Here is a 14,902-nt window from a genome sequence, read left to right as displayed (position 1 = left end):
GACCTGTCCACACCAACAGTACACTTCAGCCTGATGCTCAGACAGTCAGTCAGCAGTGAGACAACATGGAGGTCACAGCTCTCTGCATCCGACTGTGTGAGTACTGACCGTCTCTGTTTGATATAAACTAAAAGATAAAGAGCTGGTTTGAACTTCGAGACACATTCTCACAGTCATGTTTCATGGTGCAGAACTGTGTTATCAAGGCTTTTAACTGAACTATTGTATTTTTATGCATCAGTGACGAGTTTTAAAAATGCGTTGACCTTCAAGAGTCGCTGTCAGAACTTTCTTCTCTTTTGTGTCTCCAGTGATGAAGGTTTTGTTCCTGCTGAGTGCACTTGATCAGAAAGTTGGTGAGTTCCAGTTAGCTGCTCATTTATATCGATCAGTTAGTTTGAAGGAAACGTTTGTTGCTGGGCGGTGTTTGTAATCGAGTGTTACAGAAAAGAAGGAAGTAGGAAATGTCTTTGGTTGTGAGTTTGATGGACTGATCCTTTATGATGGGTTTGTGTTTATATTTTTATGTACCGTTATTCATTCTTTAAAAATGTTTTAACATATATTGAAAAAAATCATATTTCAACATATTATACGTGAACAAACCTCTTTTGTTTCTTTGTTTTAGATTCATTGTCTCTTCGTGTCGACCCAAACAGAGAGCAGTTTGTTCACTATGAAAATGTAACTCTACACTGTGACGCATCATTTAGCTCAGTTGAATGGAAATTTGCACATAAATCCAGAGTAAAGAAACCCACATGTAAAATAACTGATGGGGAGACATCAACAGGCTCGTCCTGCGTCATTAAAAATGTTTATCCAGAAGATGATGGAGAGTACTGGTGTGAAGATGGAGAGGGGAAGAGAAGCAACAACATCACCATCACTGTCACTGGTACGTTTGTATTAAGACAACAACAATTTGTCATGAACTCATAAATGAAAGATTAAATTAATATCACATATATGTTGTTCAGATGGTTCTGTGATCCTGGACAGTCCTGCTCTTCCTGTGGTGGAAGGAGATGCTGTGACTCTGCGCTGCAGAAACAAGACGACTTCTTCCAACCTCACAGCTGGTTTCTATAAAGATGGCCGCCTCATCAGGAGTTCGACAGGAGAGATGATCATCCGCAGTGTCTCCAAGTCTGATGAAGGACTCTACAAGTGCAACATCTCTGGAGCTGGAGAGTCACCAGAGAGCTGGTTGGCTGTCGTAGGTGAGATATAAATGTAATATACTAATGACTTCTGCAGCTCCACAGACTTGAAGCGAAGTCGTTGAATCTTTTCATTAATTCTCCTGAAAAACCCTTGTCAGATTCCCAGCATGCAAAGCTTAAATGGCCGATTCAATTATCAGAACAGGTGCATTAAACTTGCAAGTTATTTTTAGAAGCTCTTATTGGAAATGTCGTAGCGTCGCACACATGACACGAGTATCAAGAAGTAAGAATGGACATTAAAATCTGTGGTTTAATCATCTTCTTTTTGTTTTTACTTTTCAGTTTCAAACAATAGACTTAAAAAATAAACTTTTAACCTTTTCACGTCTCACAAAGTTACAGCAAAAGAATCTAAAGAAGAGCATAACGGAGAGCCCTCCTCCAGCTCCACCCCATGGATCATTGTCACTGTTCTACTGCTGGTTCTGCTGATGGTGGTGGGTCTACGTCACCTTGGCCCAGGTCCCTGGCGCAGAGGTACAGATGCATTTCACTAAACACTACAAACACATTGGCAAAAGCCTTGCACACTATGAAGGTGTCGCTGCGTTGTGTCTGTAGATGGAGCTCTTTTATATACCATGAATTGCACATCTTCACAACCCAGTTCTGCTTTAGTTTTAGTGCACTTCCCCTTAATGGCATCTCTGCAGCGGATGTGATTTTGTTCTACATGCAAAAACTGGTTATTTTCAGATATCAACCTATCAAGGATTGAAGGAGTTATGTGGTCTCAAGGCAATGACAATGAACGCTTCACTAATAAGATGATAATGGGAAAAAACAGACAGATCTCAACCAGCAAAGTACCAGCAGACTAAACAGGGACCGACTGGCCCCTCGTAGCTCTATAGTGATACTACGTCAATAAATTAATAAATTAAATGTAATATTTGCCATCACAAAAGCAAACCCAAACTGTTTACACCGGGGAGTTGCTATATTTGCTGTATCATGTCTGATGCTTCTACTACTATCTTCTAATCCTGATTTGCTAATGCTTTTCCCTTTGTTTCTGCAGTATTGCTCTACCTGTCCACACTATCACCTGGGTCAGGCTCAACTGAGGATCAAATAGGTGAGAGCAATAACTATGCATCACTATGAAGTTGCAGGAATGTGATGTTTATTAAGATCTTTGCTTCTGACAAGGAGCAGATCAAAATTACCTCACAATGACCTTTTGAGCTACAAACTGATTTGGAAAGGCTAAAGCAACATCTCCCTGTCTGATGTAATCGCTGCCGCTCGCTGAGTCATTTGTGTCGTGAAACAGGAACAACTACAACGAACTAGCCAGCAGACAAGAATTCCCTGTTTGTTAATTTCACAGATGTTTATTCACAGATTTGAGAAGTGAGAGGTATTCTCTGTTTGTATGAAGACAAATGAAGCCATAAAGGGTTGTTAGACGAAACGGCTTAACATGAAAATTAACACTTTGACAAAATGCCTTTCTGTGCTTTAATCTGTAGACAGCATCTGCTATGTGAGCTGTAATGTAGTTTTCTTTCTCCGTAGAGGACAGCCCTGCTGATGCAGACAGAGCGGCGTATGCTGTTGTCAGAAAAAAGAAGAAGAAAGGTATTTCACACAGCACTGCTATTGTTGCTTTCATTTGACTTTATGTTCAACCTCATACACAAAACACAGCAAGTATGTAACTCAAAAGCATATCAATGCGGTGTTAAATGTTATAATGCGTGTATACAGTCGTTCTGCTTGGTTTTGTCTCAGTCACTGTAGACGTCACGTGATAAATGTGTAGGTGCTCGTAATAATTTGAGCTTCCTGAACTCGAACCACAGAAAAAAACCACAGAGAAAAAACGTTGAAGGGCCCCTCAGCAGTGTAGAGTGGAGGTCATGAGTTGACTTTCCTCGCAAACTAGAGATATAATCTTTGTATCATTCTGCATGTTTTGAACTTGAACTTTAAAAGAAATATATCATCTTTGCACACTGATCACACCATCTTTGAATTAAAATACGTAACACACACACAACTGATACAAATACAGAATAAATATCACCAAAACATGAGATTATTGAGCTCAGGTGGGTTTAATTCCTATTTTTACCACTGAATGGTGGGAGTTGTTAGCATGAAGCTAATCCAGTGCAAAATAATGTAAAAAGGGGTTTTACATTATTTTTAAGGGGAAGCACATAAAGCTATTTTTTGGCAACCAGTGGTCGACAGTGACACCCCTCAAATTGTCATCATGAAGCTCCAGGAAGTCCACAAATAGGCCATTATTGCAATTTTGTTAGTATACAAGTGTTTTTTTATTGTATTTTTTATGATCTCTAGAGGTCGATGCCAGAAAAACAGTCAACATAAATGACTAACGCTGTCTCTCTCTGTCAGATGAGGATGAAATGTCTAAACCTGTTTACTACACCTTGGGCGTGGATGAAGACGAACAACTCGGTGAGACTCAAACGCCATTTGATCGAAAACTGCTGCTGGGAATATCACAGATTTTGTCATAAACTGAATTAAGTGTTCAGTACGTGAATGTTTTGGCAACACGCTGACAAAATGACATCTGTTTTCAGAAGCAGAAGCAGAGCCAACAGGAGCATCCAGCAGCAAAGTCAAATACACAATACATAACCCACCTTTACCAGAGGACGCCTTCTACTCTACAATCCAGTTGGTAAGCATGGAGACAAAACCACATTTTGCCACATTCATGTCATATGGGGTAAATGATAGAGATTGGACCCTCACAGAAAAACCACGTGAAATTTTCATGGTTTCCACATGTTGCCACATGATGCAACGTGAGTGAACATGTGGAAATTATGGTACCACATGCCACAACGCGTTTCAAATGTGGTACCACATGAAACCCATGTATTTACCCACATGGAGCCTATAGGATTACATGTGAAATGTAAAACATCTAACCATCTAAAATACCTGCTTGTAGTCCTAGCTTAGATTTGTGTTTAATTGGTTAAAATGATTTACAGGAAATGTAACTCCTAAGACTTTTTTGTTCACACCCACAGCCAAAGTGTATTGCATGATCTTCACTTACAGTAAATAGGTTTACGTGGGTTTTACATGGGTGTTAAGTCCACATTAAATGGAAGGCGGAGTTCTTTTTGCATTTTTCCTTTAAAAAAGGTCAGGTAGGGAGGGACTTGTCAGGCTCGTCAAGGGAGATGTGGCTCACCTGTACCACCTGGCTCACCTGCATTTAAGCAGGCTGCAGAGCATGCTCTGGTTCGCTCTCCGTCACTATGCTGGACCTCATGCACAGTCCAGTTCTCCACATGTATATTATTTGCCGAACTCTGTAAACCTCTTACTGGATTCCCTTTTGTGAAAATGGCTGCGGCTGGTCTTGGAGTTTGTGTTTGGTCCCGACACGGCTCAGCACAGGAGGTCGCTGTAAGCAGTTACTGTAGCAACAAGTATTGCTTTTTTTGTATTTACATGGGATTCACATATTATGGCATGAAAACATTTCAAAGCATGTGTACCACATATTTCACGGGATTTGAACATGTTTTCACATGAAAACATTTGTGTGGTTTCTCTGTCATATTTACAACTTTGGAGCATTTACATCATTGGACAACTGAAATATCTGAGCTTTTAGAGTTTAAGAGACGTAGTCATGAGTCAGATGTTGATGTTCAAACTTCTGGGAAAGAAGACTAAACTTAACGTGACTAAAACTTTACTCCATCTGTTAACATGTCTGCCTGAGTCAAGCAGATTTTCATCCACAATGGTTGTTGTTTAACAAAAAAAGTGTTGAAGCAGGTTTTGAACACTTTGTATTTCTTTGCATATTATTTAGATTTGTTCTGTGTCCTGTGTGTTACAGGGTGATTAGTGACAGCTGACTGCAGGAGACGGCTTCACGCTGAAACTCAGTGAAGTGTTGGTATTGTAATTAAACAAGCTATACAGCTATGCTGTGCGGTCATTTCTGTACAAATAATGTGGACAAACACATTTATTTCAGGTGATTGGTGTTATGTCATTACGTTAATGAGCATGTTGATAACAATGGTATTGTGTGTGAACTGTACATGTATGAGAACAGTTAAAATGGTGTATTTTAATTTTTGTCATATCTCTTATTGTATCTCAATGAGCTGGACTGAAATGATTGTAAGTTTAAAGCTTTTCAAAATGGACTAAGGCCTCCATCTTAGCAGCTAGCAGTTAGCTAAAGCAGTTCTCTGTGAGGGGGAGGGCCCATAGAGCTACACTGGGGTTGGGGGCTGACCAGGGTAAGATAATGGAGTGAAGCAAAGGTGAATGAATATAATTTATGTAAATAAACAAGACTTTTTAACCTTTTTAATTCGCTGCTTTTATTATGTATGGCAACGTGAACCTTTATCTACTTATTAGAAGTAGTTTCACATCACTGCTACAGTTTCACAGTTAAACCAACTTGTTCCATCTGCTCTTCCTGTTTGCACCTTTGAGACGACAGCTGACAGGAGTAAAGCCGCTGCAGCTTGTTGTACACTCGCTGTGGTCACCTGCCAGCTATTGGTGCTGCATTATTTTTATCAGATGCAGACACACTGAGTCTGCGGTCAAAGTAATCACCCTGATATAGTCAACGTCTAATGAAAATGTGAAGGTTACTGATGAGAAGAAATAGAACTGCTATTAAAGTGTATAAAGGTCATGTTCCACGCGTCAGAGTGCATTTGTTTGTTCTCTGTTCCTCTCCCCTGGGTCGTTGATAGTTCGAGCAGGCTGATTTTGCATCAAAGAATGTGTTTTAGGAGTGTGAGTCATGATTCAGATATGATTTAATAAACATCTACATTAACGTTAATAAGCAAAGTACAAAGAAACTGTATACAAATTGCAGCAAAACTTTTTATTGCTGTCTTAAAACCTAATAAACCAGAAAGTGGCACAGTGAAACTAATGTTGGTGCCTTCCTAAAAAAGGCCAAACCAGATGGTTGAAATCAAGTTTTTAACCTTGTTAGCCTGTCCAATACATTACACAAGACACATTAATGCCACAACTGAGCATTTTTGCTGAGTAACTATAGTGTACCAATAACAGTCGTGGTTTCTGATGTCACACACCTAAGGAACCAATCCTGTCAGCTTGCACAGTGGGAAGTTCCATCTCATGAACATAACTTTGCTGGGAAATGAGCTGAAGAAGACGTCAGGAGTGCAGATGTAGATCATTTTCTGTATTTTGAACTCTGAGTTTCTGAACTGAAATGCAGGTACATTTCAGCTGCTGTGGAACGGGGGCGGGCTATAATCTTAATGAGGCAAAAGTTGTGGAGTTACAACCAAGCCATTTTGAAGCCACATAGGGATTTTTTCATGGAAAAACTGTGAGGAACGGAGATGAGTTTCAGGGGTTTAACTTATACCAGGAGATGCACATTAACTTAAAATCACATATAGGTTTATGTTATGATCAACATTTTCAATGATTTTAACATTGTTTCTTTGTTTTGTCCGTCAGTGTGTGATGGCAGACTAGTCTAAACACTACAATGTACTCAGCCCAGTCACCAGGATATACTGTAATGTTAGCCGTTTCCACAAACCACAGATACGTCTAAGACTGACATTTGTACCAAACATGTCATATCACGTACACATTATATGCATTTTTACAGTTGACGTTCATATCAGGAGGTGGAGGGGAAGGTGCTGCAGTGCCAAACGGGTGACCAGCCGTTTGTGCGGCGACCAAAACAGATATTTTAAGGCAAACCATGATGTGCTCCCAACCCTAACCAGGCATAAGCACAGTGTTGTGACAAGAGGGAAATAGAAAAATTCAACTTAAACAAACAACATCAGGAAACATTCAGTTTTTAGTATCTGTGGTAACGTAGCAATATATATTTTGGTGATTGGGTTGTCGTACTAAAGCTCTTGGAGAACTCTTTAACCATCAATTAGCCTGCTGGTTAGCACCACTGGTTCCCATCTCATAGCCATTTGTAATCCAGCCCTCTTTAGTTCATGTTTAATTTGCCCCCACAAGCAAAACCAATGATCATGGACCACTGAGACGTCATGCTGTCGCAACAACCTTTAGGTAAAAAACTGGCCGCTGATTTGTGTTGTGGCGATAAATGACATCGGTAAACTTGTTCATTTCTATTATTATTTTCAGCCGTAACTGTACACTTGAAGATATATAGTCAAACATGTTGGGCTGACTAATCTGACGTTTCTGCTGTCTTTATTTCATTTACTATATTGCTTTGCTAGCATCTTTATTAAGTCTGTGGCCCAACAGTGTTATTAATGACTGAGATGTATACACTTTGAAATAACATCACACTGTATGTAAGTTAGCGCGTGATGCCGGGGTTTTCTGCTGTGGAGTAACTGTGATTTGGTTTTGAAATGAACTTATCTGGCCTCAAGATTCCGTGTTAAATCTCCACATGGTGGTGAAACTGAAAGTGTTCCTCTGGAAAGCAGAAATGTTGGTGACACACCTTCCTTTGGGAATATTACCATGACAAGCATGTGGTAAGAAAAATGAGTCCGAGATTAATCAATGACTGAAATCATGCTTTGTTTATTTCCTCCTTTCAGTTCTTTCCCTCTTTTTGAAGATTGTGTTGACTTTTTTTCAGTAACTGATAGTTCTGGGTCAGCTGATTGTGAGGTCTCCAGGACCAAACCCCAGCACCAAGTCAAAGTATTTAAGCGGCCAAGATCTCACCTCAGGTTGCTCTAACAGCAGATGCCAACATTTAGACTTCTCAAAGGGTAAGAATACGTCATTTGATTTTTTTTTTATCTTAATATTCAGAAGTGAAATGTTATATATTTAACATACAAGATGAACAAATTCAAATAGAGCATGATTAAGAAGATTTTTAAAAAATGTTTTTAACAGCATATATTTGAACATAAAATATGTAAATATTAGGAATTTACAGAAAGTTTAAAATCCTGTAAATGTAATTAAAATGTGGTGACTAACAATCAGAATCAAGTGATTCTGTACGTCAGGTTTTCTGTTGTTGAACTCATTTTGTATTTGTTTAAATACCAGCATATTGCACTAAATAAAGGGGGGACACTACAGGTGAATGGGGTTAGAAGTTTAAATGATAGATATCACCATGATGTTGCAAGTATTGCAAGTTTTCTGAAGTTTTATGTTTAAATAAGCAGATGAATTTGCTTAAATTCCCAGAACAGAAAACTGAACATTAGATTCAAAATCTTGTTTCTTTTTATTGACATGTTAGAGTCGATTGTTTTTACAGAGAACATTTGTATATCTCTTTGTATCACTCCATCAGAAAATACTGTCAACAGCCATATAAAAAAATATCTTTGTCATTTTTTAGGAATAAAATGTTTCATGAATCAGGCTGTGAATGATATATGAACAAACCCCTCCATAAAAACTTCAGAATATAGACTTAAACTGGAAAGTGTGGTGTATGTGAGTACTACTGGAGTGGAGATTTCTGGGTCAGGGTCTGAGAAAAAAACAGTTTCATATTCCAAACACTTGAAAAATGTTACTAACAGATATCACCATGAAACGCCCCCAGCTGATAACTTAGATTGACATAATAATTATCTGTATTGCAAGTTCTCTGATATTTTATGTTTACAGATGCAAGTAAGGCTATATAATTATATATGTGCTATTTTGCCTAATTTAAAACTTTAGTGTGTATTTTGAGCATTTTCTTCACACTAATTTCAAAGAAAACATGCCATGGAAGCAATATAGCCCAATCCTGTATCATAAATTTGGAAAGTGCATGAAAAGATCATGTTTGTGCATGTTGTGCCGCCACTTAAATATAAAAGTATGTGTACTGACTTTTGTTTCTTTCCCTTGATTCCTTCCTGACCAAAGAGCAAACGAAGACACACTTCGTTACCGAGATGGATCTGCCTGAGACAAAATGGAAGTTATGTGAGTATTTTCTGAGCCTTGACTCTCTTTTTGTGATCATGTGAATACTTTTACTGTAATTGTCAATTGAACCTTATTTGTGATAAAAAAAAAGGCTGAGTTATTAAGTTCCAAAGGTAGTTTAACAAATCAACTCCCACGGTGAGTTTGGGCATTTGTATGAATGAAGCTGCTGTCTGAGAGAGTAATCCGCTGAAAGTGCTCATTTCCTCTAATCAGTTGCTTGATTTATTCCTTGTCAGCAACTCAGACCCTTTGAAGAAAGTTCTGCTTTTCAGCGCAAGGTTGACACTGGTGCTGAAAAGCAGAACTTTCTTAGCTTTCAGATCTAATCTCTGTCTGGGACATCCACTACATTTACAGACAGTAAACTGATGCTGTAATGAGGAGTAAAATATTTAAATTGAAGTTCCCTGTTTAGAGTGTTTTTCTCTCCATGTGCGTTCCCAGTTGCCGTCAGTGTGCTGCTGCTCACACTGTACCCCGGCCATGCTGCCTCTCTCAGCACGAAGGAACATCTGGAGGACTGTCTGAAGGACAAAGACTACGAAAAGCTGCTGCACACGGTGAAGGACGGCCTCCCACACGTGAATACATCTCATCATGTTGTTATTGTCGGAGCTGGCATGGCTGGACTGACAGCTGCCAAGTTACTGCACGAAGCAGGACACAAGGTACAAGCAACAGGTTGATGTGCTATGCATGGTATTATAAAGGAAAAAAACATAATTGCACAGCCCCTGTTCAGCTCCTCCTAAGCCTAGTTTGTAAGCCACTGAGCAAAACATGTCCAAAGACTTTAAATAAACATCTTGGTCGAACGTTAAAAGATCTGTTTTTGTAACCAGGTAACCATATTGGAGGCGAGCGGTCGTGTTGGAGGACGGGTGGAGACCTACAGGAATGAGAAAGAGGGCTGGTATGCAGAACTGGGAGCCATGAGGATCCCAAGTTTTCACCGGTGAGTTTATGTAATATTTTAAAATTTAGCATTTAACATATAAACCCGTGTATGAATCCCTTTCCCCTCTAAAGGACTTTTGAACACTGCATATTCTTAGCCCAGCACTATAGTTAGCTTAGCCTAAGTAATTGCAGTCGCAAGCTAACACTTCCACCATCACCTCCTCTGTAAACAGCATCGTGCACTGGTTTGCCAACGAGCTTGGGGTCAAGCTTAAAGAGTTCAGAATGTATGACCCGAACACCTTTTACTGGGTTAACGGGATTAAGAAGAGGACATACGCAGTGCAAGCAAACCCAGACATCCTGAAGTACAACGTGTCGACAAGGGAGAAAGGAAAGTCAGCCGACGAGCTGATACAGCTAGCTTTGCAAAAGGTATGCAAACACAGGAAAGGCCCATGACCAAATAACAATTAACTTGCTGCTTAGGACATTCTGAAACCGAATGCCTGGTAATCACAGGAAAGTTGCACAAATTAACGCAGCACACTTGAGCTGTCACTCATTACCAGATAATAATTTAACACAAATCAAGCAAATGTATTTGACTCAGTAAGTACTCATGATAACTGCATCAACTCAACAGATGATCCAACTACCTTCATCCATAGAGGTGACTTTTTACTCTTCTTTTTGTAGGTGAGAGATGAAGTGGAGACTCATGGTTGCAAGGCTGCGCTGAAGAAATACGACCATTATTCTGTGCAGGTAAAACACAATGTGATCAATAAAAGTAGATAAAAGTCAGTGGGTCAAATAAAATGATCTTCAATTTGGAGTAGACAGAATTGTGTCCAATGTATTGTCTCTTAAAATGCCAATTTAAGAGACTCATTCTCCCCAGCAGTTTTTATATTTTGCAATATAATTTTATGAAGTTAAATATTTCAAAGATTGTCAAGAAATTAGAACTGGGTGAGAACCGAGAATGCAAGGCTGACAAGTGGTTACTGATAACTCATAACTACCTGACTACATAACTCCCAATATGTGATACATGATGCTTGAAAACCTGCCTAGAGAAAATGTTTTGTTTTAATGGATTTTAAGCCTTCTTTCTGAGCCTGGATAACAGCATGACTTTGTCTGTTGAACAGGAGTATCTACAAGAAGTAGGAGGTTTGAGCTCAGAAGCACTGAGAATGATTGGAGACCTCCTTAACGAACAGAGCCTCATGTACACAGCGCTGACCGAGATGATCTATGACGAGGCTGTCATCAATGACACTGTTACGTAAGGCCCTACATTACTCTCTGTCCGCTATTACAGATTTCTTTTACACAGTAGAGTTACAAATTATAAAACCCCTTGCCAGAAAAAGTCACCATGAAATGTCTGGGAAATGAAGTTCTTCACTTATTTGCAGATGATACAACTCTATACGTTTGTGTTTACACAGTTTTGATTTGCACATTATCTGTATATGACCTGATACAAATCCAACAGCAATGGCAGCACAAACCTAATCTAAATAGATATGAATGACTTGTTGGTTGGTCTCCCAGTCTGGATCTTCTAAACGGCATATAATCATCTAAATATCTTTAAACCAGAGCATACGGACATTGTTTAAAATGTACTCTCTCTCTTCTCACAAGAAGGCATGTAATAAAAGCATTTATTTGTCTTTCTGTTTTAAAGGTATCATGAGGTGGTTGGTGGGTCGGACCTTTTCCCGACGGCTTTTCTCGATGTCCTTGATGTCCCTATTCTTCTCAACTCTAAGGTCAAGCGCATCAGCCGGTCAGATAAGGGTGTAACTGTATCATATCAGACAGACCAACGGTCCTCTTTGACAGACCTTCATGCCGATTTCGTCCTGGTAACAACCACAGCCAAAGCAGCCCTCTTCATTGACTTTGATCCACCTCTCTCCATCAACAAGATGGTGGCCCTGAGGGGAGTCCACTACGACAGCTCCACCAAAATCATCCTCACCTTCAGTGAGAAGTTCTGGGAGAGGGACTTCATCCAAGGAGGAAAGAGCATCACTGATGGGCCCTCTCGTTTCATCTACTACCCCAGCCACAGTTTTTCAGAGAATGAGACCATTGGTGTCCTCCTGGCTTCCTACACCTGGTCTGATGACTCCCTCCTCTTCGCAGGTGCGAGCGATGAAGACTTGAAAGAGCTGGCTCTGAGAGATTTGGTGAAGATCCATGGCGAGGGTGTCAGGGAACTCTGCACAGGGGTGGTGGTAAAGAGGTGGAGTTTAGATCCTTACAGCTTGGGTGCCTTCGCTCTTTTCACACCCTATCAACATTTAGAGTACTCCAAGGAGCTCTTCAATAGTGAAGGCAGGGTGCACTTTGCTGGTGAACACACCGCCTTCCCTCACGCTTGGATCGAGACATCAATGAAATCTGCGATCAGGGCTGCTACGAATATTAACAATGTGGTGCTCTTGCATTCAGAGCCAGCTAAAGGTCCAGCACGAGATGAGCTCTAGCGTCTAGAGAATCACATATCGTGGTATTAATGAAGAGAATACAGGCGATTACAGAATATACAGAAATATATATTTAAATGCACCTGTCAGAAAATATAATATAATACAAATAAAACCTGTATGGCATTGGTTTCAGAAATTAGCTTGGGCTACATATGTACAGTATATCGAACACTGCTTATGTAACTGTCAATGTTTCTCTGTGCTTGTCCCTTAAAAATGAATGAATAAACTTTAATAAAACACTATGACTTTTGTTTTCATTGTGATTTAAGTGTACACAAAAAGGTATTCCACAAAGATTTAAGAGTTGGCATCTAAGCTAACCTGTGCATTTTTAGCATGAAGAGCCCAACCAGCCACTGTGTTTGAACCCAGGACCTCCTGCTGCAACACCTCATTTATAAAATCCTTTTCTTCTTGCCTCGCTTTTATTTCTACACCAAAACTTCTGTATCATACATAATAATAATAATAAGGACACAGGTATGTTTGACACATCTCTCAAACTTATGGCTGCGACCTTTTGATTCAAAAACTAAAAACAAATGTCCGTCATTGACAAATGAATGCTTTATTTTTGGGGAGTTGACAACAGACAGTGATAAATGCAGTATTTTATTTTATGTTATGCTACATGTTGAGTAGAACTACAAAAAATGAGTAGTGTTTTGATTTTACCTTGTTATTCATAATTTTAGGTAATCATTTCAATTAATCCTTTACTTTTGACTGCTTATGTCAGTGCATATTATCTGAGTTGACCATTTAAACCATTTATCCGTTGTTATTATTGAGTAACTACCTCAAATTTTCTGCTAGTGTACCACCTAGTTTTCATGCACTTTCAATGACAACATGTGGCTGAAATGAATCCAATTTAATTCTGTCCACATTTTGCCATATCATACCTTACTTTAGTATCTCTGGATGTATAAGTTACCAGTAAGTTATCCTTCATTAATTTGCATTGGGAGAATAGGTCACTTCATGTAACCCATCCTAAGCATTAGGAGCAACTCAAATTCTAAGCCCTTTTTCAAGGGCACTGACAGGATAATTAACTCATGTAACATACTTGTTTTTAATGGTGGGGGAAAACTGGAGTACCCAGAGGAAATCACACACACATGGGTGGAACATCGTGCTGTTATTCAGTGTGATGTTGCAGATAATGAGCAGCATGCAGAACTAATTATAACAATAATGGATTTATATGTGATTTTTGGATCTATGTGTAGAATACAGGATTTAAGATTAAATAAATTGTCATTATGCGATACAAAATTGTATAATGAAATTTCCGTTTGAAATTCCCTAAACTACCTAAACACAAAAAAACAAAAACAACACAGACTAATTGATAAATAATAACAATACTAATAATACTAATAATAATCATCATCATCATCATGAAGTCAGAAAAATAATCTTGTCATATTGGTGTTGAGGATGAGTTCAGGAGCCTCACAGCCTGAGGAGAGAAGCTGCTCTGGTGTCTGGTGGTCCGGATCTCCTGCCATGTGGCAGCAGGCTGAACAGACTGTCACTGGGTTGGGAGTTGTCTTTAAGCATCCTCTGGGCTCAGTGCAGACACATCACTTCACCAATGTCACTGATGCTCATTAGATGATTTTCTCGGCTGTTTAAAGCACCCAATGCAGGAACTTCCTGTCCGGGGCCGTGCATGAACCATGCCAGTTTGTGATTTTTCCAGTCAAGATGCTTTCCATTGCTCCTCTGTAAAAGATGACAGAAATTGGGATGGGATTTAACTTTCTTAAGTTTTGTTAAGAGAAAGAGCCTTTTCTGTACTGTAATTACCAGGGTGTGGAAGTGTGAAGACCATGATGATCTCTGTGACGTTGAGTCCCAGGAACGGACAGTTCCTCCCATACTCTTGGGAGAGTATAATCCTCCCAAGAGTTGACCAATAATCACAACATGTAGATAAATGTGTCATATGACCACCAAAATACACTTTTTAAGATTTCACGTATTTTCCTGACTTCTTCAAAAGCTCACCCAGTTACCACTATGAGTCACGCTGAAAACATCTGACTGTCAGATGACAGGTGTGGCTGACCAATTCCATCCAAAATGAATGGCTGGTTAAAAAAACAAAAAAACCCTGCATTTCCTCATTGTAGTTGCATTTTTAAGTGTGATGTTGAGTAATATAAAATTTTTATAGTGATCATGAGACCTGAGCAGGTTATTGCAGATCGCCTGATTGCAAGAGCTGGTTAAAACTGAAACTGAAAAACAAACATATAGGAAGTCATGGCCATTTGAGATCAGGCTTGCCAGTAAAAAAATCCAATAATTTGG

General features: G+C 39.3%; 2 protein-coding genes across 2 annotated transcripts; both read left to right on the top strand.

Moving 5' to 3' along the window:
* On the top strand, positions 1 to 5,451 carry LOC311251512 (uncharacterized protein). Its single transcript, XM_084343971.1, has 10 exons — positions 1 to 96; positions 312 to 356; positions 629 to 898; positions 981 to 1,223; positions 1,566 to 1,706; positions 2,251 to 2,307; positions 2,751 to 2,813; positions 3,600 to 3,662; positions 3,791 to 3,891; positions 5,077 to 5,451. The coding sequence occupies exons 1-10, from the start codon at positions 66 to 68 to the stop codon at positions 5,083 to 5,085; spliced, it is 1,023 nt and encodes a 340-aa protein (XP_084200097.1). The 5' UTR covers positions 1 to 65; the 3' UTR covers positions 5,086 to 5,451.
* Positions 5,452 to 9,124: 3,673 nt separating this feature from the next.
* On the top strand, positions 9,125 to 12,600 carry LOC311251830 (L-amino-acid oxidase-like; the record flags this gene model as incomplete). The annotated part of the gene is made up of 7 exons (XM_084344475.1): positions 9,125 to 9,155; positions 9,606 to 9,829; positions 10,004 to 10,116; positions 10,295 to 10,496; positions 10,761 to 10,829; positions 11,219 to 11,355; positions 11,764 to 12,600. The coding sequence occupies 7 exons, from the start codon at positions 9,125 to 9,127 to the stop codon at positions 12,569 to 12,571; spliced, it is 1,584 nt and encodes a 527-aa protein (XP_084200601.1). The 3' UTR covers positions 12,572 to 12,600.
* Positions 12,601 to 14,902: the final 2,302 nt, after the last annotated feature.

Source organism: Pagrus pagrus (genome assembly GCF_965226575.1).
Source record: "Pagrus pagrus genome assembly, chromosome: 22".
In the NCBI taxonomy this organism is placed as follows: Eukaryota; Metazoa; Chordata; class Actinopteri; order Spariformes; family Sparidae; genus Pagrus; species Pagrus pagrus.
This window is presented reverse-complemented; position numbering and strand designations above follow the sequence as displayed.

Excerpts from the sequence above, each read along its gene's own strand:
- LOC311251512 (XM_084343971.1), top strand. The coding sequence starts at position 66 with ATGGAGGTCACAGCTCTCTGCATCCGACTGT. Across the intron at positions 97-311 it reads AGCTCTCTGCATCCGACTGT|TGATGAAGGTTTTGTTCCTG; the intron begins GTGAGTACTGAC and ends TTGTGTCTCCAG. Across the intron at positions 357-628 it reads TGCACTTGATCAGAAAGTTG|ATTCATTGTCTCTTCGTGTC; the intron begins GTGAGTTCCAGT and ends TCTTTGTTTTAG.